This window comes from Canis lupus, chromosome 12 (genome assembly GCF_003254725.2).
Source record: "Canis lupus dingo isolate Sandy chromosome 12, ASM325472v2, whole genome shotgun sequence".
Taxonomy (NCBI): domain Eukaryota; kingdom Metazoa; phylum Chordata; class Mammalia; order Carnivora; family Canidae; genus Canis; species Canis lupus.
In genome coordinates, this window is record NC_064254.1 from 37,611,278 (window position 1) to 37,637,482 (window position 26,205).

General features: G+C 34.6%; 1 protein-coding gene across 6 annotated transcripts in view; it reads left to right on the forward strand.

Annotated features, from left to right (window-relative positions):
• The window catches only part of MYO6 (myosin VI), a 143,260-nt gene that overhangs the window by 93,220 nt on the left and 23,835 nt on the right, over positions 1 to 26,205 (forward strand). For 5 of the 6 annotated variants that reach the window (XM_025444959.3, XM_049092262.1, XM_025444960.3 and 2 more), the window contains exons 13-23: positions 1,321 to 1,478; positions 3,401 to 3,492; positions 6,183 to 6,255; positions 7,961 to 8,088; positions 11,178 to 11,273; positions 11,560 to 11,733; positions 14,975 to 15,013; positions 17,240 to 17,333; positions 23,505 to 23,635; positions 23,726 to 23,803; positions 25,351 to 25,480. In XM_025444959.3, the coding sequence (XP_025300744.1) occupies positions 1,321 to 1,478; positions 3,401 to 3,492; positions 6,183 to 6,255; positions 7,961 to 8,088; positions 11,178 to 11,273; positions 11,560 to 11,733; positions 14,975 to 15,013; positions 17,240 to 17,333; positions 23,505 to 23,635; positions 23,726 to 23,803; positions 25,351 to 25,480 (1,193 nt within the window). Of the gene's footprint in view, positions 1 to 1,320; positions 1,479 to 3,400; positions 3,493 to 6,182; positions 6,256 to 7,960; positions 8,089 to 11,177; positions 11,274 to 11,559; positions 11,734 to 12,075; positions 12,164 to 14,974; positions 15,014 to 17,239; positions 17,334 to 23,504; positions 23,636 to 23,725; positions 23,804 to 25,350; positions 25,481 to 26,205 lie in introns of those variants that run through there. The other variant, XR_007401230.1, reaches the window with a different exon arrangement.

Consider the following 26,205-nt stretch of genomic DNA (forward strand, 5'->3'; position numbering starts at 1 on the left):
TATAGGTTAGAATATTTTAGTATATTTACAAGGTTGTGCAACCATCACCATTTGGTTTCAGAAGGCAATAGATCATTTTACTTTAAAAGTGATTTTCTTTACAAATGGCTTGTTCTAAAACTTATTAAGTAAAACTCACCTTAGTAAAGCACTCAGAAAGTGGAATTTCCCCTTACCTCCCAGATTCTTCATTTATAGGAAATTGCAAATAACAAAAAAAGTAAGAACTTAGCCAAGATTTCTTAAATCTGTAACCAAGAGCTTCTAGGTTAGGTTGTATTTGGGTCTCTGTATACTTTTGGCTCAATATCCTATGTTTGAGGCATTTGTTTTTTATACTATAAAATTGCTATTCAGCCATCATTCTGAGGCACTGTTAGATCTTCATTTGTGGGGGAAAAAGTCAGATCCTCTATCCCTTCTGTCCCTTGCCTAATAAGGCAGTTCATGAGCTCTAGTGACATATTTTAGGAAAAATTTCAACAAATTAAGCCAAGAAAGATTTAAAAACAAACTTCTAGCCACTCAAAAAATTTGATAACTCTTAAACTTTGGGAAACATTAGCAAGGTACGTTTAGCCTGATTCTTTGCTAAACTAATTCCAAGTTATTATAAAGTAAACCTTAGCAAAGAGAATGTGTAGTACTGCCATACAGTTGCTTTTCCTTGGAGATATTTCTGGTGCTGAGGGGAAGTCCAGTAAAAGCACAGATGTGTGATCTTCAGGTAGCATTTCCTTCATTTCCCCTTTGTTCTAAAGTAGTTGTTTTAAGTGTTATAGGTATGGAGTGCTCACAAAAGATTGACTTTAGGAACGGGTTCTGTTGCAGGAAGTATAAGTTGGAAAACCAGTTTTAAAGGGTATTTAAAGGGTCAGTCTAACCTGACAGACTTTTAAGTTTACTTCAAATTTGACATTTTTTCCTGGTGTTCCCATAATGCCTCATACTTACCTTTATGATAGCATTTAGTACACTGTTTGAAAATTCAGTTTTATGGCAGTTTCTTCATCACACTACAATTTTCTTTAGGAAAAGGGCTGTGTGTCTGTATCTGCAACATCTGGAACTGATGTAATTACTTATAATGAATAGTAGAATTGGACAGTCCAGATTTTAAGATTGTAAACATTTATTCCTAAACAGTGTTAAACAAGATACCCATTTATTTGTGCTATTCACAAATGACCTTTTGTAGCTATTTATTTTGTTCTTCACAGTGAATGTGTTTAGATAGATATACTTTTATCTGGGGTATCTGATGTTATTTTCACAGTTATTACTATAAAGAATTTTCATTGGTATAGTCTTCTTTTATAGGGTACCCTTGAAAGTGGAGCAAGCAAACAATGCTCGTGATGCCTTGGCAAAGACTGTCTATAGCCATCTTTTTGATCATGTGGTAAACAGAGTAAACCAGTGTTTTCCTTTTGAAACATCATCTTATTTTATTGGAGTCCTAGATATTGCTGGTTTCGGTAAGTATAGTTGTTTGTGAAATTGTGTTTGGTATTTTTAATTCAATTTTTCAGATATATTTAAAATAAAAAAGCTACTTTTCCCCTTGTAATACCTTTCACTTGATGTACTTTCAGTTATATGTCCATACTTAAATTTCATTTCATAATATGATTTAAATAGGAAGTTGATGCTTCAAAAAGGGAAAAGCTTATAGATTTTAGTCACACTAATGCTAAAATTAAAACATGTTGATTGAGGAGCACCTGGTTGCTCAGTTGGTTAAATGTCTGACTCCTGATTTTGGCTCAAGTAATGATCTCAGGGTCATGAGATCAAGCCCTGCATTGGGCTCTGCATTAGGCATGGAGCCTGCTCAAGATTCTCTCTCTCCCCCTTTTCCTGTGCTGCTCCGTCACCAAAAGAGAAAAACAAATATGTTGATTGAAACCATTATTGTTAGATGTTTCTGTACTCCTAAACGAATGCAAATGAATAAAGGTAAAGTCTTGAGAGCTACTAATAAAGAGAATTAAGTCATTAAAATCACTGACTATAGTGTAGTGCTGGGTACAAGCTGACGTAGCAAATAAGCAAAACTCTTTGCTATGTGTAGAAATCCATTATTAGTATTGTCAGCAGATAGCTGTTTCCAGTGAATTTCTACCAAATGAAAAAATAGCTATATTAAAGATATAAGTATATAATATAGTACATAAAGTAGATAATATATGTATTCAAGATATTATATGTTAATTTATATTTAAGATAAATATTTGAGAACAACCACAGGGCTGTGCAATTAGAAATGAATCACTAGCATCTGAGTGCCATTTTGTTTTGAATGACTATTTTGTAAAAATCTCAGAGTAAATATGTTTTATATTGGACTTTATCACTGTAGGTGTTCCTTCTGGCTTTGTAAGACTGGTGTTTTCCTTCTGTGCAGTTTGTTTGCTTTTGCCAAAGAAAAGTATGAGTATTTACTTTTGGGGAGGGGTAGAGTTTTGGTTTTGATGTGATACATATTTTAAAACTTATAATTATTACCTTTTGTTCAAAGGTAGAAAAACACTCCTCATTGACTTAGGATTTCAAAATCTTCAGACATTTGTTTCATGGTCTGCACCAGTTTTATTGTGATAGGCACATATACAGAATCATAACATTTTAGAGGTGCAGGTATCTTAGAGATAATGTAATACAGTCTATTCATTTTTAAATGAGTTAAAATTCATAATATTTTTTATAGCTATCATTTTACAGATTACACAGAAACAGATCTAAAGCACTTGTAATTTTTTTAAAGATTTTATTTATTTATTCATGAGAGACGGAGAGAGAGAGAGAGAGAGAGAGAGAGAGAGGGAGAGAGGGGCGGAGACATAGGCAGAGGGAGAAGCAGGCTCCATGCAGGGAATGACGTGAGACTCAATCCCGGGTCTCCAAGATCGCCCTGGGTTGAAGGCGGCTAAACCACTGAGCCACGGGGGCGGGGGGGGGGGGGGGGGGGGCTGCCCTAAAGCAATTGTATTTTTTTTTAAGCACTTGTATTTTAAGCCATTTTTGTTCTATAGTTAATGTAGATAGCTTTAACACCTATGCTTAAGAAAATCATGTTGTAAGTGGCTTACATTTTGTATATTTTACTCTATGACATTTATCTCATTTAATACACATCTTTTTTGTGGAGTAAAATACAGTATTTTCAATACTTAAATACCTAACAAAATTTGTCTTGAAATAAGAGCATCTGGGGAGTTTGCAACAATTATAGGTATTTTTTTACTTAATTTTAAATTAAGCATTGATATAATAAAATTTTATCCTAATTATAAATTTATATGTGAACTTTATCTGATATAATAAAATTTTATCCTAATTATAAATTTATATGTGAACTTTATCTGATGATGACTTTTGATTTTGGTTTTGTTTTCAGAGTACTTTGAACATAACAGTTTTGAACAATTTTGCATCAACTATTGCAATGAAAAACTTCAACAATTTTTTAATGAAAGGATTCTGAAGGAGGTAATTGTCATTACAATTTAAATTTAAGAACTGTATTAAGCTATTTTAATTTCAAGGAACAGAGACATGCTGCAGTTACCCTGATTGATGGAGTATAATGTAAGGTGGCTCAGGGGATCAGAGATGCATAGGACAGGCCCCCAGTGGCCTAGATGTTGCTCAGGCACTTCAGAAGTGTTAATTGTACAGTTGATGCTTAGGGACCCAATACAAACTCTAATAGGCACCTCCTGAGAAGTGAACATCTGTTGCTTCTTATTAGTGACTTTTGCTAGACTTGGAATTTTGCTTGTTTCTTTTTCTGAGTTTGTTGCCTTTACTTCTGCCACTGCCAAACAACTTTCTACTTTTATCCCTGACATTGACATCTCCTATACTTCCTCTGTCTCTCTGCTTTTGCCCACTCTGCTACCTGTTCACCCTTTCTGTGTTGCAGGAAAACCACCAAATCAGGGGATTTAGTGTGGCAATTGACCAGAGTGCCTCTGGCCAGTGCTTTTCTGCCAGGTTACTGTGTATACTGCCTAGTTGCCTGTGAATGGGATACCTATGGCTGGACACTGATCTCTCTGGTTTAGGAAAGTACTTACTGTCACTACTCCTAGTAATTATCTGTGGGCATGGTTGACACTCACAATCCCAAGTTGAGGAAAGTTATTTCATAATTCTTTAGAGTACAGAATAAGTAATGGTAGATTTGGATCACTTGATTTGTGATTACATTCACCATTCTTACCTTGTACTTGAATTCTCCAATATTTTCCTACTAATACCTTTGGCTTTCTTTCTTTGAGCTATTTGAGGTATGTTTTATTGAATGTAGTTAGTAGAGTTACAGGGAACTCAGAAATGGTCTAGTTCGGCCTTTTATTTTACAAATGAAGAAACTGATTATCAGAGCAATTTAGTGACTATTGCAGGTCTGAACTCACCTTCCAGCTGCTGGCCCACAATACTGTGTTCTCCTCATATTGGTACTGCTGTTTTCCAGGTTCTGTTCTCCACTGTATCTGGACTTTAAATGTGAACTATTCTTTCCTATTCCCATTCCATTAATCTTTTCACATTTTATTATATTTTTGTTTTTATGGGTTTCCCAGCACATTCCCTTTTATACTTTTTTATTTGGATACTGTATTTAAGCCAATTCTGGCATAAATGAACAGGTAAATCAAATACTTATCAGTTCATATAATCACTCTGAAAATATTTTATCCAGCCACATTAATTCTTCTGTTACTATTTTAAGTGGTACATATGTGCTTCTCATTTAAGATGCCCTAATTCTTCCCTTCCATGCCAGCCCAGCAAGCTTTATTTTTATCTAGAAACATGACAAGGAGACAGTATCTTGATATATGTTTATTTTTAGAACAATTCTTTTTTAATATTTATTTATTTATTTATGAGAGACACAGAGAGAGAGAGAGAGGCAGAGACACAGGCAGAGGGAGAAGCAGGCTCCACACAGGGAGCCTGATGCAGGACTCGATCCTGGGACTCCAGGATCACGCCCTGGGCCGAAGGCAGGTGCTAAACTGCTGAGCCACCCAGGGATCCCCTAGAACAATTCTTTAAAATAAATGTTTGGATTTCAAATTCAGATTGGGTCTTAAAGGGACACTGACTTCTAAAATGATAGAAACCTTTTCTAGTATATCTTGTGGGAGGAAATATTTAAACATTTGGGAAAAAAGATTAAAATACATGTCAACCTAAGCTCATTGCATTGTTCACTCATCTTTGATAAAGTCTTTTTTTTTCTTTAATTTTAAGAAGGTGCCAGACTTACATCTAGGAATTCAACTTTAATTTGTAAATTTTTCTTTCAAATGACACTTTATTTTTCCCAGTGTTATATTCCTTGTATGTTACAGTGTGTGGCTACTCGAGCCCATTTGCAGTTAATTGCTGTTTCTTTTATTTTAGTGCCTGGCTGTACATGTTAAAAATCTCTTCTGACTTTGGACAGTGGTTTAGGACTATTGAGGATATATAAAAGAGAGAAATTTCATGTCAAAGGGGCTAGTTTGTTTAGCTGTTCTTTAAACTTTTAAAACTTACCACAGCAAGTTCTTTCATTCTTTTGTTTTCTGGGGATTGGTAGACTATGGCCTTTGGGACAAATCCAGCAGGCTGCCTATTTGCAAATGAATTTTTATTGGAATACGGCCATGCGTCTTCATTTAGCATCATCTATATGGCTGCTTTTGTGCTGCAGTGACTTAATTGAGTAGTTTTGACAAAGAGGATATGGCCCACAGCTAAAAATATTTACCATCTGGCCCCTCACAGAAAAAGTTTGCTGACTCATGGTCTATTCTACTAATAAGTTTGACTTTGAAATTGCTAAAGATATTTCAAAGCCATGACCTTTCCTTGAGTTTGAATGGCTATAAACAGATCTCTGTATGTGTGTATAGCTCTGCATATTTAAAGAACAGTGTGCTTATCTGCAGGCAGGAACATTTCCACATATGTAAATTATGTTGGCTATTAATTTCTGACTTTACATTGCTTTAGGGGCAGGGATTTTTCTTCCTTAATGTTTTGTAAGTCTCCTTAGCCCCTGAACTAGTCAATATGAGCCTTTGTACTCTGAACTACTCAATAAATGTTATGATCAGATGGCACAAAACAAGCCATCTCATATCATAAAGATTTCCATTCTTATGATTATTTCATTTTAGGAACAAGAACTGTATCAAAAAGAAGGTCTAGGTGTTAATGAAGTGCATTATGTGGATAATCAGGACTGTATAGGTATGTGTTTTTTTATTCCACTTTTGGGAAATATGGGAAGGTAGAGTAAATTCTTTTACTAGTAATTTTTCTGTGCTCTGTGATTGATATTACTGATTATGGGACTTAAAGCTCTGGTATTTGAGAGAGGTTTTACTTCTCTAATACTGCCAGGAAGTTGTTTTTTGTTTTGTTTTGTTTTTTCTACCAAGGCATCAAATTCAGCTATGTTGTAAGTTTTCCTAAAATGTCTTCTGTTTACTGTGATGGATATTTTCATTCTTAAATAGTCTATGTGAGTAAGTCAAGAGGGAACTAAATTGCTTAAGTAGTAAAGGTATAAATTATCTCACCTGAGGAAGTCCATACATTAGCCAGGCTCCAAGTGAGGTTTTTCAGTGTTTGACTCTGCTCTTCTGTAGTTCCCTGTATTGGCAACACCCTCTGGCCTGTTGTAGGTTGGCTTCACAGGTTTCATGTGTCAAATCCAGAACATGCTGTGCAGCCAGGAGAACAGGGTCTCTGTTATTCTTGTCTATTTTTATCAGTAAGGACACCTAAAATTAACTGTTGGGAAGACTTTGTTTTGAAAACTCCATTTGACAATTGAGTCAGTAACTCATGTGCCAGATTTGGAGAACATAGTATAATAATAATAATAATAATAATAATAATGCTTTACATTGATACAACTTTCCAAAGCATGTTCAATTTTAGCTGGCTCACTGAGCATTTCAATTATATTACAGCCTTTCTCAGATCTCTTTGCCTTTGATTTTGTGATTTGATATCTTTGCTGGAACTCCTCCCCTTCTCTTTTCTTTCAGTCCAATTTCATATCCTTCTATGTCTATCAAAATATTCATTTATAGCTTAATTCAGCTGCCGCATCCTTCACCATCACCAGTTGCCTAAAAAGCATCACTCAGAACAATGCAGTTAGAATTTTCTCTCCATATGTCCTATAGCTTATGGAGTCTGTTCCACTTAATAGTTTTATATACTATTTTTAAGCACTTTGTATTTTATAGTTGTAATGTACAAGCAGGAAATTCAAACAACATGAATGGAAGGAGCATAAAAATGTGCTGTTACTGAAGTTTTGCTGGAAAACATTTGAATCAGTATTGAAAAGCACTTTTAAAAGCTCTGTATACAAAAGCTCTGTATGCAAAAGCTTATGTAATTTTACTTCATTTTGAATGTAGATATCATATGGAGAGGAAGAATTTTTGGTTCTTTGGCCTCTCATCCAAGCTTACAAATAGGATGGTTATTACATTAATCATATGTTTATGGAATTGTTTTTCTAAAACCTATAGTCAATAGTTTTCCCTGCTATCTGAAAGTTAGAGCATTTATATATGAAACCTTTCATAAGCCAAAGTGGTGTAAATTGGAGAAGCAATTACCATTTTGTAAACATGAAAATTCTCTTTGGATTTCTTTCAGCTAGTGAAGGACAGGTACTAATGTAAATCTTTTGTAAAAGCGAAGTGGCATAAAGCAAACTTTTCCATAGTGGGGGAAATCTGTGTATGATGTTATTTTCTGATAAATTGCCACATTTGAAATAAAATCCATCTGCTTTCTGTAGCCTGTGAAGATACTTATATAATCATCTGTTACATCACTTCTGAGCAGTCCTTTAAATGTGTGATCAGGAAATTGTTCACATATCTTTAAAATGTTTTTACCCTATCACATTTTGATGTTTTTGGAATAGATTTAATTGAAGCAAAATTAGTGGGGATACTGGATATTTTAGATGAAGAAAATCGCCTTCCCCAGCCAAGTGATCAACACTTTACATCTGCAGTTCACCAGAAGCACAAAGAACATTTCCGACTCACTGTGAGTTTACTATTCCAAAATTGAGACTTTGTGGTGGGAAGAGAAGCCTGTAGAAAGATGTACTAGATATTATATATTAAATAATTAGAATAACAAGTTATGTGGGGCTGAGAGCAACTATAATTTATCCAACACAGCGTCTTCTATAGATAGGCACTTAATTTATACATGTATATTTTGGATGACAATGATCTATCTAATGAAGGCCCTTTTAGCTGGATGGAAAATACATCTCATCTATCTAAAATGTACAAAAAAGTATACCTGCTGTTTTTATGTTCTTCCTTTTAGCAAAGTGGCCACCAGTTGCTTTGCTATCATGTGATCTTGAATCATGTTCCAGGGGTTAGCATCTAGAATCACAAGCAACCACCAGCCTCCATGTTTGTAAGACTAGGAATAAAGTTCATGGGTTAGGGTCTGACTGGTATAAGCAATCCATATTAGATAATGGGTAGCCAATTTATTTTAATGTTTTTTCCTAGGAAGTTTTGAATGGAAAATATACTCAGGGACATAGAAACTGAAGCAGTAGAAGAATTATTAGCTAAAGGGAAAACAGACACAGAGAGCAATATAAATAAATAAACATTTACTTATTTTTTCCCCCTATTTTAAAGATTTTATTTATTTATTTTAGGAAGAGAGAAAAAGCACATGTGCAGGGGGAAGGAGTAGAAGGAGAGGGAGAGAGAGAGAATCTCAAGCTAACTCTGTGCTAAGCAGGGAGCCCAACACAGGCACAATCTCATGACCCAAGCCAAAACCAAGAGTCATCCACTCAACTGACAGGGCCACCTAGGTGCCCCAAAAGGGGTAAAAGACCTAGTTTCCTGAACTGCTGTTGGGTAATAGAGCTGTGCTTGAATTCTTGCAGTAGTGAACAGTAGGGCTCTTCTGCGTGAGCTAGCCCCTGTGGTTGTTGGAGTGTTTCCTTTGTTCACTTAATTCTGTGTTTATCTTTACACTCAGCTACCATATTTGAGGTAATACAGTAAGAACTGATTAGCACAGAAAAATATGGATGTTAATTTCATCTGGGAAGGTAGGTGCTGCCTTGTCTTACAGAGAACAACAAAGAAAGAAAGGCAGGAAAAGAAGGAAAGAGAAGTTGCTTAGAGTTGCAAATGCACCCTATCCTGTTTATTATTTTGAGATTGTAACCTAGTGTAACAGACAGGGCTTTGATAGATCCAGGAGCTGAAGTGAATGAAGACAAGTATTCTTGTTTCCGTATATCATTAAATCAAGAGTGTTGGGTAGTTTGATGCATTTACTTAAAAAGCTGATGTAATTGTCATAACCTTCTCTAGGGACTGAATCTAATCTACCTGTCCTACTAACTTGGAGTTCTTTTGTATCCTTAGATATTTCTTTTTTTTTTTTTAAAGATTTTATTTATTCATGAGACACAGAGAGAGGCAGAGACACAGGCAGAGGGAGAAGCAGGCTCCCAAGCAGGGAGCCCAACATGGGACTTGATCTCGGGTCTCCAGGACATGCCCTGGGCTGAAGGCAGCACTAAACTGCTGAGCCACCCAGGCTGCCCTCCTTAAATATTTCTTATAATGGGGAGCCTGTTTCTCTTCAGTGGAGATAGAAATAAAACAATATGTATCCTCAACAAAACTTATACTATAATTGAAGATATATACCCAGTCCTATTTATACACTGTTCACTGGTCTTTGTTATGAAAAGCCTGATGCATGGTTATCTTTACAAAAAGTGCTGATTTCTAGTCAACAGAATTGTGACCAGGATCTCAGACAACCTTGAGTGATAAAGTACATATAACTATAGGGACAGCAAGGTAAAGCATCAAGAATGGACTTTGGCTGCTTGTCTCAAAAGAGAACAAGAGCAAGATAGTAAATTCTATTTTTTATAAGCCATTACTTTTATATCTTTGGAAATAAAAATAATAACTATTTATTGAACATTTAGTATGTACCAGTCACTGATCTAAGGGTTTTACTTAAATTATTTTATAATTCTCACAATCTCTGAGGTGGATCCTGTTTGTATCCCCATCCCCATGCTAGAGATGAGGAGTCATACTTAGGTTAAGTAACTGGTCATGTGTAATGTTCTGAGGAAGTGGTGGAGTTGGAAATCAGGCTGGGCATTTTGACTTCAGGCCCTCATTTTGACTCATGCTGGTGTGTCACCTCACAGAGAAGAGGCTCTGTGGTCTCCTAGCTCTTTCACCTAGAAAAAGCCTGGTAAGGCTCTCAAAGTTTTAGTTTTTTTTAATTTTTAAATGAGATTGTCTTTCTTATCCTTAGTTTTTTTGAGGATCTGATATATATATATACTTTTATGTGAAGACATTTTGGGAACTTAAATATGAGGTATTATAATTGATAGTAGAATCCTAAAATGATTCAGTATCCTTCAGATAGATTCAGGCTCATTGTATAAACATGTTAGGATGTATAGCTATAAAAGTGGGAAAGGTCCTATACTGATTTCAGGTATGTTTTAGAACAGTGCTTCTCAATCTTGGCTGTACCTACGGATCACCTGATGTAAATGGTATGGGCTTTAGGAGATTTAAAAGTCCTCCAAGTAATTGCCAATCAAGGTCAAGAACTACTACTTTATACATAGACAATTAACTTTATAAAGTGCCAATTGTTTTGCATACTTATAAGGTTGTTTTTGTCTTAGTCCTTTCTTCTTTTTTAAGAGATTATAACCAAATACTTGCTGGATTTCATTGGTAGTTTAAAGCTTATTAGAGGTTTCGAAGACAGTATAATTGTGTAAAGTGTGTAAAGTGTGAAAATTTCCTTTATAATTTTAAGTATTTCACATCCCAGATATTTTCTAAAGGAAATTATGTAATCTGTTTTTGATAATTTATTTATGTTTAAAAATTTATTTATTCATGATGGACATAGAGAGAGAGAGAGAGGCAGAGACACAGGCAGAGGAAGAAGCAGGCTGTATGCAGGGGAGCCTGATGCGGGACTCGATCCTGGGATTCCAGGACCACACCCTGAGCTGAAGGCAGACACTCAACTGCTGAGCCGCCCAGGCATCCTTGTTTTTGATAATTAATAACTGATATATGTTCTCTTTTCAGATACCCAGAAAATCTAAGTTGGCAGTTCATAGGAACATCAGAGATGATGAAGGCTTCATTATTAGGCATTTTGCAGGGGCAGTGTGCTATGAAACAGTGAGTATGACTTTTACCAAAAGAAACCATTTGTAATTGAAGCTGCACTGTATAAAATATTAACCCCTAGCCACACCTGGTTATTTCAATTTAAATTTAATAAAATTTAAAATTCTTCAGGACACGGCTACACTCCTGTGTTCCATGTCTACATTGATGGCAACTGTGTTGGACAGTGCAGATATAGAACAGTTCTGTCATCCTGGAAAATTCAGTTGAACACAGCTGCATCAAGAGATATTACCACAGGATGGACTGAATCATTTCTGTTTGCTTTATTTTTCAGATTCAATTTGTGGAAAAAAATAATGATGCTTTACATATGTCTCTTGAATCCTTAATATGTGAATCCAGGGATAAATTTATTCGAGAATTATTTGAATCATCCACAAATAACAATAAAGATACTAAACAAAAAGCAGGAAAACTTAGCTTCATCAGTGTGGGAAACAAGTTTAAGGTATTTGTGTTAAATATATTACTTGAAAGTTTGTTGCATTTAAAGTAAAATATATTGTTTTATACTTTACAGAGGATAATGTAGATCACTGTCAGAAATCCCATGCGTGAAATGCAAGAGCAGACCCTGCGTTGTTGATATTTACATACAAAATAACCTAAAATAAGTTTAATAATTGAACATACAGAAATTCTTAAAATTTTATGAGTCTGTTCTTTCTTGTTGCTTAACATATCTGATTCATACCTGCTTCTCCTAATGTTCTTGCTTCTGCTTACTGTTTGGTTGACCTTCAAACCTTCTCTTTCCCATGTGTTTTCTGTTTCCTTCCTCATTCAACAGTTTTGTTTTAGCTGGAGTAGTCCAGCTCGGGATGGCTAGAGAGAACTAGTTGAGTTGAGAGAGGAAAAGGCACAGCCAGGGGCTTCAGGTAAATGATCACCTTTGTGGACTCTTATTTATAGAATGTGGCTGCCATGTTTAAAAGAGCCCGTCTCAAGTTAATGATTCAGTTTTTAATTTATTTTCAATGTGCTTTCTCTCACTATGCTTTATGGGTGTACACATTACACTAAAATGTGATTAAAGCTTTGAATAACTTTATAAAAGATAAGTGCTCTGTGTGACAAACCCTTCAAACTGCTTATTTAACATTGAAGAACATCTCATTTGTTTTATTAATTTTAGATCAGAAATTTATTCTTTGAGATCTGACAAGGAATTGTCACATAATGTGTCTTAGAAATTGGTTCTATTGTTGAGTATTTAGCATAGAAAAAGAGAATTTACAAACTTTTGTATCATAAGTTTAATGAATAAAAAATTATAATAAGTAGAACAAGGACATAAAATTTCTCTTTTATACATTTCCACAAAGTATTGCTGAATTTACAAGAAAACTCTGCATATGCCTTTCATTATGTGTATTTTAAATATTAAAAATGATGTAGTTAGAAACTATTTAAGCATGAGAATACCATAATAATAATAATAACAGTACAAGTCTCTTGAAATCCCTTGTGGATTGAAAAGGGCTCTAAATAATTAACTTGATAAAATCATGTTTATAAAGCTAGGTTTTTTTTAAAGTAAATATAAGAGAAAGCTTATAATACTTTTGAGGTAATTGAATAAAAAGTCTTTAACTTTGTTGAAAGTTACATTCATTAATTATGAGTTCTTAGTTCTTTTGAGCAAGAGTTTTTCCTCTTATTTTGATACTCTGAAATACCTGAGTAGATATATGATAGCAGATTAGTTTAAAATAGTATATTAGCCTAAATGAAATGGCCATTATTATTTTTGTACTGCAGTATTTATAGTAGTATTGCTGGTAAGAACATAATTGAAATTTTAGACAATATAAAAAACAAACATTCTTAAAATTCATTGAATTAAAGTATTAGTAAAGTATTATGTTGACTTGAAATATTGCTTCTGTGCAGTAGGATATATTTTGCATATTAAACTGCTAAAAACTATAATTGAGTGATGTTATTAATAAAATTTCAAAAATGTTTTATGAGAGACTTTGAAATGAAGTAATAATTCTTAACTTAAAATATAGTTGAATAGCTTGTTAAATTCAAGTTATGTGAAGCAATAAAAGAGGCTAGTATTTTTAGTAAGACTTCAGTTATCCATCCTCTCTAAGGGCCAGAAGTTCTCTATTGAAAAGGAACATTTTCAGGTTATTGAAACATAGCCCTTTTACTGTTAGTTTTTTAGAAAAATATTCCTTTTTGATGGAACTCTTACTCTGTTATTATGTACATAAATATTTATATGCTTTATAGTAAAAATACAAATAAAGACTGAGTTTCATATAACTGTTTATCCTTATGCCTTATGGTCTTTACTTCCTTGATAATTAGCATTCTTCCCTCTTCTCCCAAGTTTATTTTTGCTGCTTCTACTCTTCTGAATTACTCTCTCTCCATTTTTTTGGAGAACCCTGTGCTTACTCTACGGATTAAGAGGCATGGACTTGGTGACAGTTTTCTTTTCAAATTAGTGGCTCTCATACTTGATTTTCCTTTATTTGGTGGTCCAGATCGATAAAGGTTGTCAGAACTCAGTCAACCAGATAAATGGGGTATTACTGTATTTTTTTAATACAGTAGGAAGTCACTCCATTTTTATAGTTTAAGCCTATGATACCTGAATTATATTGTAGTATCATGGGTAAGAGAGTGAAGTTTATTGGGCCTGTGTTGGAATCTTGGCTTTATCATTACTAGTTCTGTGATCTTAGGCAAGTAATTTAATCTTGCTGGACCTTACTGCTTTTACCTGAAAAATCAGGCTAATAATACATCCTTAATTAGAATTGTTGTGCAAATTAAACATGATAATGCTTGTGAAAAGTTTTGATCAGTACCTGACTCATCGAAAGCATTCAGTACAATCTACCTATTATATTGTTATTATTAAATATAGCTGTGATTGATCCAGTATGTTAATTTAAGAATAAACATCTTAATTTATCTTTCTGTAAGTAGTAAAATAAGCATCTTAGTTTAAAAATGATGTAAGAACTTTACATAATTTATTTTGCAGACAAGTAAAGCAAAACATTTTTTTAAGCAAAACATGATTTTAATGCATTATTAAACCAGCATAAATTATTATCACTTAATATTATTAGAAAGAGGAAAGTATAGTACTTTATGTTTATCAAGTTGTTTTTGAGAAAATTGTCCAAACTTTTAAAAATAATTAAAATGTGAAATATTTTAAAATAACAAAGAGGGTTTCTACAGCTAGGCAGGACAATTTTATGTATGATAAGTGTTAAATAAAACATTTCTAATATATACCATTAGTGTGTATCCTTCAGTGGAATATGATAAGAAACTACACCCAACTTGCTACATATTCAAGTATTGCTTTGTTAATCTCTTATGGAATGCATCCCCAGTATTTTATTTCCTTTGTTGCCTGTATATTTTTTCCTCCTCCATCCCACCTGCAAGTGTGTGTGTACATTTTTTAGCATTGCTAATTTTCAATCTTTTAATTATATAAGTTCTGTGTAAGTCACGTTATTGTCCTAAGCATTATATTAGCCATGTATTTTGCATGTTACTGTCAAAGAATTTATCAGTTGTTAAATTGTACTGTGTTGTATGTTGATGTTACTGCATGTTATTTTATGCTAATGTTGGAGAGCTAATATTAACTTATAACACTGTGTACTTTTGCTTTTTGAAGTAATAAAGTGATTTACTTTTGTCTACAGACACAATTAAATCTGCTTCTGGATAAACTTCGGAGTACTGTGAGTACCCTTAGAAAAAAAATCCAGAGTTTTTAAATGGCCCTCTTAAATTATCATTAGTAATTACTCAAATAAGCACAGTAAGCCTAGAATAATTAGAAATTAATTTTAAACTGAATTCCCTCATTTTAAAAAATCAATTTTTAAAGCAGTTGTCATTTTAGTTAGGTTTGTTCTGAAGAAAAGTCAAATATATATGTGAAGTCATTATTTTATAAATATACAGAATTCTCTCAATCTTGTTAAGATTATCTTATAGTTTCAAAAAATGAAAATAATTATTTATGTGGAGAAGAAAATGTATTTTTTAGGATTAAAGATAATGCATGTAGTTAATTTTCATTTTATTATTCTAATAGTAACATTCTCCAACATGGCAATGTTGAGGTTGAAAAAATATACATAATATCTTTATGCCCTGTTAGAGAGGCAATATTTCTTAGAGTCCTTTTTTTTTAACTAGACATTTTTAGTGGTTTACTCTGTTTTTTATTTTTAAAGATTTTTAAAAATTTTTTTGAAAGAGGGGAGGGCAAGGGGAAGGGCAGAGGGAGAGGGAGAGAGAGAGCCTTAAGTAGACTCTGAGCTGAGTGCAGAGCTTGATACAGGGCTCTTATGTCCTGACCCTGCGATCGTGACCTGAGCCAAAACCAAGAGTCAGATACCTAACGGACTGTGCAACCCAGATGTCTCAGTTCACTCTGGTTTTTTTTTTTTTTTTAAATTTTATTTATTTATGATAGTCACATAGAGAGAGAGAGAGAGAGAGAGAGAGAGGCAGAGACACAGGCAGAGGGAGAAGCAGGCTCCATGCACCGGGAGCCCGACGTGGGATTCGATCCCGGGTCTCCAGGATCGCGCCCTGGGCCAAAGGCAGGCGCCAAACCGCTGCGCCACCCAGGGATCCCTCACTCTGGTTTTTAATGGAAAATTTACGAGAGAAAAAAGTTTGATATGTGGGTTATGTAAATGAGGCATGATTCCAAGGTGAGACATTTTTTAAACAGATCTACTGAACTAACCAGCTATTCTTCCTTACCAAGTAGTCATTTTGGAAAGCCAAATATTTATTCTGTCCATGATGTTATTACTTACTGTTAGACTTGCTTTTGGAACCATTAAGAAATTCTTGCAAATACCCTCATTGTTTGCAAATATTTATCTCTTAAGAACCTTACATCTTTAAAGATCAAATCTGATGGGGAGGGTGTTTGAATTTTTATCACCCAAATATAGTGCTCTACTGTAAGTTGATGAGAGTACTTCTGTGATTTATAAGAAGGTATTTCTAAAAAGTGTTCTGAAGGTGTTTGCAGTGAGGATCGTTATTGAAATAACTATTCAGTTTTCTAAGGGAACTACTTTGTAAAGAAACAGTAATTTGGATGTCTGGTCTATTTGCTTTAATACCCAACAGTCTCATTGTGTACATATCCATATTCTTTCTGCCTCATTCAACATAACCTGATAACTGATTCCAAATGAGTGCCTTTAAAAGCTTCTAAAAATACCATTTAATAAACAGAATTTTAGAATGTGCAGTGGTACAGCTTCAGGATCTACTATATATTTTTGAGGTAGAATAATGAAAAAGGTTGAATTTTTTTCCCCCACTTTGGGCTAAATTTGAAGAGGCATAATTTTATTTTTATCTCTTGTTACAGGACAATTTTCTTATCACAGAAATATGACATATAAATACACAAGTGTAGAATAAAATCATATATATATCAGTCTCCAAAATGTATTCAAATGTTAAAATATTTTACGATGAAAGGCGTTTCTTTTTACAGTAACATTTTTTGGCACTCAAATCTAAAATGTATCTTTCTTTTCCTTCTTTTACTTCCTTCATTCTTTCTTTCCTTCCCCTCCCTCCCTCCCTTCCTTCCATTCCTCTCTTCCTTCTTTCCTTCCTTTCATTTTAGCCTGTTGTGGGGCTCAGTCCCATGACCCCTAAGACCACAAACGGAGCCAAAACGAGGGGTCGGATGTCCAACTGACTTGTGACTGAGGCACCCCAGTATTTTTCTAATAGTATATAGTGCAAAAATTCATTCCAAACTTGAAATTTTAAAAGTATCTAAGTTTTAAATTCTTTAATGATTATTTTAAAAGAGGTTCAGATATTAATGGTAACATGTTTGAAAGTTATTGGTATTCATAGAAACAGAAAAGCAAGAATGCTATGTGCATTGTCTTTAAAAAGTGCCTTTATTCTCCTAGGGTGCAAGCTTTATTCGTTGTATCAAACCTAATTTAAAGATGACAAGCCACCACTTTGAAGGTGCTCAAATTCTGTCTCAGCTTCAATGTTCAGGTATTTTCATATTTTTACAATTTATATCCATGTGTGTTAGGAGTCTTAGCTTGATACACTTTAATATGTACAGTGTTTTCAAACGATCACAGTTACCTTGATTGTTTTTAAGTGCAATAAGATTTTTACTTTCAAATTCTTTTAATTATAAGAAAAGCATGGCTAACAAATTATTTGAGCAATACTGGGGTATAGTTTATCGTGAAATTAAACAGTTTTACAGCATCGAAGTAAAATTTATAAAAACTCTTTAACTGCAGATATAGATCTCCCTTAAGTAGGTTACCTTCCGATGGCCTTCTCAGTCTGGCAGCAGTTCATTTCTCATGCTCCATGTAGCTGGGGCAAGAGGTAGGTTTTGGTGTCCTTGCTCTCACTCCACCACTTATTAAAAAATGAAAACAGTGCCCTCGGCTGCTGCAGAACTTCTGTGCAGATGTTAAACTACCGCTCTCCACCTCTCACCTGCCTTGTTCTCACTTTGCTTGGTCACAGAAGTCTTAGGCACCAGGCACTGTTTTTCCTCTACTGCATGTCTGTCTGCCATCCCTACCCATGCTACCCCTACTTATGCCCAAGGCATCAGTCTTCTCCTTGTCTTTGAGTCATCTCAGTCTTGAGATGCTTCCTTAAACTCTCTTGTCTTTCTCACTCCTTATATTGTTCCTCTCAAAGTCAGATTTATTATAAAGCTAGGGTCACTTAAGTTTCAGGGTCCCTCACTTAGGTGGGCTCCTTTGAAAACCCTGTACCTACTTTTGTATTCTTTTGTAATTTGTAATTTTGTACTTAAAAAAAAATTACAATTATATAAGCTTGGGCATACTCTCCCTGCTCTCCTCAAATCTCTGAGTCTTTGCCAACAGACAGCCTCTCCTCTTTACTAGAAGATGGAAAGCTTCACCTATTTGCTACCAGACACTTCTGTCTACCTATGTAACCTTCCCTTCTATTAAGAAAGCAGATGGGCCTCTTTTCTTAGTTGCCACTATGGTTCTTTGGAATCATCTCTTCCTACCTTCTCATGAATCTTCAGCATTGATTATGTATATTGTTGAATCATTCTGTTTGAGATTGTCTCTTATTACCATTTAAATGTACAGAGACCTCAACTTAATTCAAACCTCTGACCCACATTCCCTTCTAGCTACTTCCTTATATCACACCTCACTTTTTGCCCTGTAGTTTTTCCCTTTCTGTCCAAGAATAGTCTATTCTTGCTTTCTCTGTTTCCTGCCCTCTGCTCACTCTAACTCAAGAGAATTCAGCTTCTACCTTACAACAAAATAATTCTTGATAGGGTCACTGGTGATTTCCCTGATCCTAAATGAGATGTTCATTTTGCATCCCTTCTCTTAGTGGATATCACGGCAGCATTTGACTTGACCAGTCCCCCTCATGTAGCCTTTCCTTAGCTCCTAAATCAGCACATGTCCCTGCTTTTCAGTTCTCTGGTAACTCCAGACTCTTCTGCAAGGTCCTCTTCTTCTACTACTGGGTATTATTTGTTAGAGTTTTTCAGGCTTTGGGTTAGGCCTAGTTTCTTTCTCACTCTTAACCAGTGCTATCTGACATAGCTTTCCATGTTGATGGAAATATTCTATATCTGTGTTATGCAACATGGTAGATACTGTGGCAGTTGAGCACTTGAAATGTGGCTAGCACAACTTAGATACTGATTTTTAAATTTTATTTAATTTTAATTTTTTAAAACTTACCCACATGTGGTTAGTGCAACTACAGATCACAGATTGCAACTACTACAGATTGGTATTAGGTGCCATATTGGACACATAGTTTCATATTCTCTAAGTCTCCCCAAGTCCCTCTGATGTGATGTGAGTCTTCTTTCTGCCCTAGATTTATAAAAATGTAATTGACCTATAACATTATGTAAGTTAAGAGTGTACAAAATGTTGACTTGATACACTTATATATTGTAAAATGATTATCAGCATAGCATTAGTTAAACTGTCTCATCAGATCACATAGTTACTAATTCTTTTTTGTGATGAGAGTATTTAATATCTGTTCTGTTAGCAGACAGTATAGTCCTAGTACTCCCTAATCTAAGCTTTCATCAGCTTTCACCTGGATTTTTGCTATAGCTTTCCAAGTATTCTTCTGGCATCTCTTCCATCTGTTCTTCACATACATCTGGAATTATTGCTTTATAACTCAAGTCTGATCATGTCTTTTTTACTGCTTAACATATTGTAATGGCTTCTGATTATTATTAGGGGAAAAGAGCAAAATCCTCCTGGCTTATGAGGTCCCATAAGGTCTAGCCCATGTGTTTCTAGCTCCATCTCTTTTTTTTTTTTTTTTAATTTTTATTTATTTATGATAGTCACAGAGAGAGAGAGAGAGAGAGAGAGAGGCAGAGACACAGGCAGAGGGAGAAGCAGGCTCCATGCACCGGGAGCCCGATGTGGGTTTCGATCCTGGGTCTCCAGGACCGCGCCTTGGGCCAAAGGCAAGCGCCAAACCGCTGCGCCACCCAGGGATCCCATCTAGCTCCATCTCTTTCCACTCTCTCTGTTCTCTGTGTTTCAGCCATGCTGGCGTTTGTTTGGTCCCTTAAATGCTCCATGTTCCCTCCTGTCACAGGGCTTGTGCACATGCTGCTTCCTCTGATTGAGAAGCTCTTGCCTTTCCCTTGTCTTCATCTGTTGTGTCTACACTTGATTGTCCTTTCTTTGTGAAAGCCTTCCTTGATATCTCTAGCAGGAAGGGGGTCTGAATAAAGGAGCTGAGCACCTTTATTGTAGTCATAAATTTTATATATAATTATTTAATTTTTTCTTTAATCTATAAAATCCCTTGAGGGTAGAAACAGTGTTCATTTTGGTTATCCCAGCTTCCTAGCAGTGCAGAGCTTATACTAGATTCAGTAAATATTTGTTAAGTGAAATGCTTGGTCTAGCACATATGAAGACTTACTTGTGAATAATTTTAACAAGTTCCAGAAAGTTATTTCATGTCTCCTGTATTCATACATATAGTATGGGTGTATTTTTTTTAACTAATTAATTTATTTGAGAGAGAGAATATGAGCGTGAGGGGTGGAGGGAGGGGGAAAAAGAATCTTAAGCTGATTCTCACTGAGCACAGAGCCCAGCATGGGGCTGGATGTCAGGATTCTGAGATCACAACCTGAACCAAAAACAGGAGTCAGATTGTTAATGGGTGGTGCATCCACCCCAGTATGGATGTATTTTTGTAATATTTTCTTTAGATAGTTTTTAATTTGAATATGACTTTTTTTCTCATTTAAATTTCTCTGTAGGCTTTGTTTAGCCTGATATAATAAATCATTTATTTTCTAAATGAGCATCTAGTATCCTGGCAAGTCAAGCATGTTTAAATTTAGCTATATATACTCTTAAATTGGTAGAGTGTGGTGTTACAGATGCTTTAGCTAGGATTTCTCTTTCAGTTAAGCAGTATATTTCTATATATTAAGATATATTGGCAATTTAATAGATGACACCAATTTGTAGTAGTTTGATTTTTTTAAAAATGATAATAATAATAAAATGGTATAGAATTGGTTCTAGTTGTGTGGCCAGGTAATTAGAAAAAGAAAAAAATACCAATAACTGGTAGGAATATAAATATTTATGATGCTTTATAAAATAAAGGGATTTAAGATTTGAATTCTATATTGCCTTTCCATTTTCATTATTTTTTTCAAACTAAGTAGAATTAATTCATTTAGGACATCTTTTACTAAAATTACTATCTTCTGATCAGCCAATACCAGGGCAAAGTAGGGGAAGGTAAGAGTTCAGGCAGATGTTCTTCCTCTGTAACCTTGGGGTTGTGCTACCCGTCTGTGGTAGCAAAAAGGGTTCTGAGTATAACCAGCTGGACTGTACCAACAAACCCCTTGCCATCTAGACTCCCAGAGGAGGAACCAGGTTATGGAAATTTCTAGAAGAAGAGTACTTGTTTTTGGTGATTTTTATTTATTATTATTATTATTCATGATAGACATAGATATATAGAGAGAGGCAGAGAGAGAAGCAGGCTCCATGCCAGGAGCCCGATGTGGGACTCCATCCCTGGGACTCCAGGACCATGCCCTGGGCCAAAGGCAGGTGCTAAACTGCTGAGCCACTCAGGGATCCCTTTACTTATTTTTTTTAAGTGTTGAAAGCTCTATAGAGTAAATTAGCTTCAAATCCTGAGAAATGCAGCCCCAGGCTTGGCAATTTGTTAAGTTTCATGAAATTCTTAATGAACTTTTGTGAACCAGTTCATATGTTGTCTTCAGCTACAGGGCAAGCCAAGAGACTTAAAGATTGCAGATGTGTACGTTCCCAACGATACTTGTTTATTCGATATAAATGGACAAGAATTGTTACAGTACAAACCAAACCTTTTATTTCTCCAAGCAGAGCCAGGAACTAATTATAATTAGTTTTAGATCTTCCTTTCCATAGGAGTGATTGCCTTTATGTGCTTTATTAATTAGTACTACAAATTACAATAGTTATATAGTTGACTCTACCAAAAATCAAATAGTAGAGAATAATATAAGCAAAAAGGAGTCTTATTTCTCAGGGGTAACCACTTAATTCTGTTTTGGGTATATTTTTTATACTGATTAAATAAAGCTCTGCCCTATTTTTAATGAATACATTATATTCTACCATATGATTGTAACATAATTTAATTAATTGATATTTAAGTTATTTCTCTTTTTTTTTCTATTACAGTAACCCAGTGACCCTGTGTGCATTCTCTATGCATATCTTTGTCCACATGTGTGATGAGTTGTAGGATAGATTCATAGAAGTAGAAAGTACTGAGTCAAGGGCATAAATGTTTCCAAATTGCCATCCAAAGCTCTTGCACTGGTTTACTTTCCCCATCAGTGGTGTATATGTATATTTTCTTACACTGTCATCAACTCTGAGTACTATTGATGTTTGATACCTTTGTCAGTGTCAGGTTAAAATTCAATCTACCTAGAAAAGATCTTTCCTATAAGATTAATTTTAAAATAAAAATCCACTTCTTAAAAAATGTTTTGTAGTTTCATTTTGCTAATTTAAATTTTGACTGCTAGGAATTTATTTTGGGTATACAGAGTGAGGTAGGAATCCAGTGTTAGGTTTGTTTTCTAAATGGCTGGCTGTTTGTCCTAACACTTTTTGTTGAATAATCTTAATTTCCGTAATCTCAATCTTAATCAATTTCCATTGATTTGAAATTCCCAGGAAGTGAAACCCAGGTCTTTTTAGATTTTTTTTTTTTTTTTTTTAATTTGAGAGAGAGTGAGAGAGAGAGAGAGAGAGAAGAAACAAGGGGAGGAGCAGAGGGAGAGGGAGCAGCAGACTCCCCACTGAGCAGGGAGCTCAACGCACGTGCACATGGCTTGTGGGGCTGGATCCTGGGACTCTGGGATCATGACTTGAGCTAAGGCAGATGCTTAACCAGATGAACCACCCAGGCACCGCCCCCAGGTCCTTTTATAGATAAAAGTCCTGGCATTATCTACTGTGGTTGAACCTTACCCTGACTACTTTATGCTTTTCCTGACATGAAAGGTTCCTACTGACTCAAGGTTCAAATTATCAGCTACTAGAGTTATACTGAACATAGATATTCATCCTATAGACTGTTTACCCCAATAGACGAGTTTCTTTGAGAGGTGAGTGAAAGGGCATCTTTATAGTAAAATAGTGAACTCTTTCTTTTTCTTTTGCTTTGTGTAAGCACAGGTGAGAACTTGGGAATGTGTTCAACTACTTTTTGGAGACTCTATCAGGAATTTTGTTCTAAAATTAACCTCAGGACTTGGAAAGTGGCTTAATGCAGGGCATTATCTCTTACTCATATGCTATTGATTGTGACAGAGATTTCTAGCAGAAAAAGGTACAAACTAAATTTGAGCTTTCTAGGGACCAGTAGTTTATCTCTAGAAAATGGTTAGTCCAGCTGATTTTTTGATGAAATTTTCTGCGATAGTTTTAGGTGGGGGGTAAATTGGTACATATTGAATATGAATATGATATTCCCTATGTAATATTTCATTGTTGAAGATTCCTGTAAATTGCCCCTTTCTAAATATTAATTTGTAAAATTGTTTGATCATTCATAAGTTAATTTTGGGCTTCTGTACAGAGATTGGCAATAATTTGTGTTTGTTTATGAATCTAGGTATGGTGTCTGTTTTGGACTTAATGCAGGGTGGTTTCCCATCACGAGCTTCCTTTCATGAACTCTACAACATGTATAAAAAGTATATGCCAGATAAACTTGCAAGATTAGATCCAAGACTGTTTTGTAAGGTACAAATACTACCTAATTTGAAATTTCTTAGCTATGAACTATCTTTCTAATTACTATTTGGCATTTAACTTTTGAACTTTTATTTTCAGGCTCTTTTTAAAGCTTTGGGCTTAAACGAAATTGACTACAAGTTTGGATTAACAAAAGTATTTTTTAGACCTGGCAAGGTAAATACATTTTTATTTTAAACTTTCACATGATGGATATGGATAGTTGGAGTCAGTGCATATTTTTAAGTGTTTAGTGATTTGTATTATTCGTGAGTTATATGATCACTAGTAGTATGTGCATCTGTGTATATTATTTGTGAGAGGATTACAATGTGTAAGATTTTTGTATAAGTTTTACAGCTTTTATTTCACATTCAGAAGTACTGGAATCAGAGCATTATTTAATTGGATTTTTTGCTTAAATAAAGATTAACCAGAAAATACTTATTTTTTAAAATTTATTTTATTTAATTGATTTATTTTTTTAAGTAGACTCCATGCCCTATGTGGGACTTGTAATTAAAGCCCTGAAATCAAGAGTCACATACTCTACTGACTGAGACAGCCAGGTGCCCCTACCAGAAAATATTTAATTGAAGAATTTTCTAAAACATATTTAGTCTTCAGTAATTCAAAATTCCACAGTACTTTTGAGTCTTTGTAACAAGAACAAGTTCTATTGGATTACTATAGATGTATAAAGTATAGGAAATTGGGCTGAAGTTTGTGCTGACTTCCTTCAAGAAGAATGAAATGTATAAATACATTATGAGAGTATAAAGGAATCAGAGTGAATGAATGTATACTTTTTTTTATACTTTTATATGTAAATATAATTTTAGGCTAATCCATAGTTTTTGTATCTATAGATTTTTGTACTAAATTACAAGACTGACATATAGAGCATTTCATAACAAATAGGTACAAAACAGAAACAACTAAATGCTATTCACAATCTGTAATCTTTTCACCATTCTTAACTTTGTTAATATTGACTGAATAATAGCATCCTCATAATTTTAAACACAGCTGTTGTTATATGATAGCCAAGTATACTTGTTTGACTTAGCAATATTATTAATAAATATCTCTAGTGCCTTGAAGGCTAGATTAATGATAATAAATAAATCTGATTTCACATTTTTGTCCATGAGATAAAGATCTATGTAATACTTCCCTATAAATATTTTTATTGCACCCATGCCATTTCCTATATAAAAGAAAAAAATATGTTCATAGTTAGCTTAGCTGTAATCATACATATTTATCATAAGTTCAACATTTCTCTTATTTAGGGGCTATAATAAGAATTTTAGAATTAACAGTTTGAGAAAGCACTTGGTCTTACTTGCCCCAAGAAAAATTAATCAGAATATGTTGAAAGTACAAGCTGTTTTATCATTCCTTTCTCAGTAAAACCTTTTTGCCAACTATCTGTAATTGTCATTTAAGATTTTTTTCTACTCTTATTGTTGAATCTGCTAACTAGCAATGAGTAAGCCGCTCTTACCCTTCCAAAAAAACAATGCTGAAGGAGAGAAAGGCAGCGAAATATAGCCAGATACATTTAAAGTTGCTGTATACCCTCCTGAGACTTGTGTGTATAATTGTTTTGTGATCATTTCTAGGAAGTTAGGTTTTGGACTTCTAATTATTTTGTATCTCACTTTATGTTTAAACACATTTATTTTTTGACACTGTTACTAAATTATTTCATTTCCTAGTTTGCAGAATTTGATCAGATTATGAAGTCTGACCCTGATCATTTAGCAGAATTGGTTAAAAGAGTCAATCACTGGCTTATCTGCAGTCGCTGGAAGAAAGTTCAGTGGTGCTCACTCTCAGTCATCAAATGTAGGTGTTTTCTTTCACATCAAAATGTGTAATTATTTTGAAAACGAATTGGTTTGTGGAATGTTATAAAGTTGTGAGTTCTGGGCCCTAGGGACCACTTTTCTTATTCAAGCTGTGTCCCTGGCTCCATGTAACACCTGCAAGTAGTGTACATGGTAAATATTTTAAAAATATTTCTTGTATATGTTACTTACCTTCCTATTCAGATGTATTACAGGAGAATTAATTCCATCATGTCCTGAACCAACAGAAACAAAACTCATGGTCTTGATTCATCTCCCTCCGAATCAACCCCCAATCTCTCAGACTTAAGCCAGAACTTTCCTCTTTCTGCCTGCTTGGCATTACCAGTACACACACCAGAAATTTCAAGATTGTAGTTGTCTCTACTTTCTTGTCCCTGAAGTCTTGTGGGTGAACAAATCCTCCTGATTCCTGCTCCAAATACAGTCGATTGTTTCCTTTTTATTTTTATTGCCAGGGTCTTACTGGAGCCCCCTTGCCTACTCACATAATAACTTCAGTAGCTCCCCAACTGGATTTTCTCGGCTACCTGAGAGTTCACTTTGCAGAGTTTCTCTCTAAACTAAAAGCCTTTTATTAAGGCTTTCCTTTAAAATAGGGCAGAGTCTTAGAATGTCTTTCAAGGCCCCGTGAAATGGGGTTTCAGCTTCCCTTTCTAGCCTCTTCTGCCACTGCTCTTTTAGACTCTCATCTCTCTGACA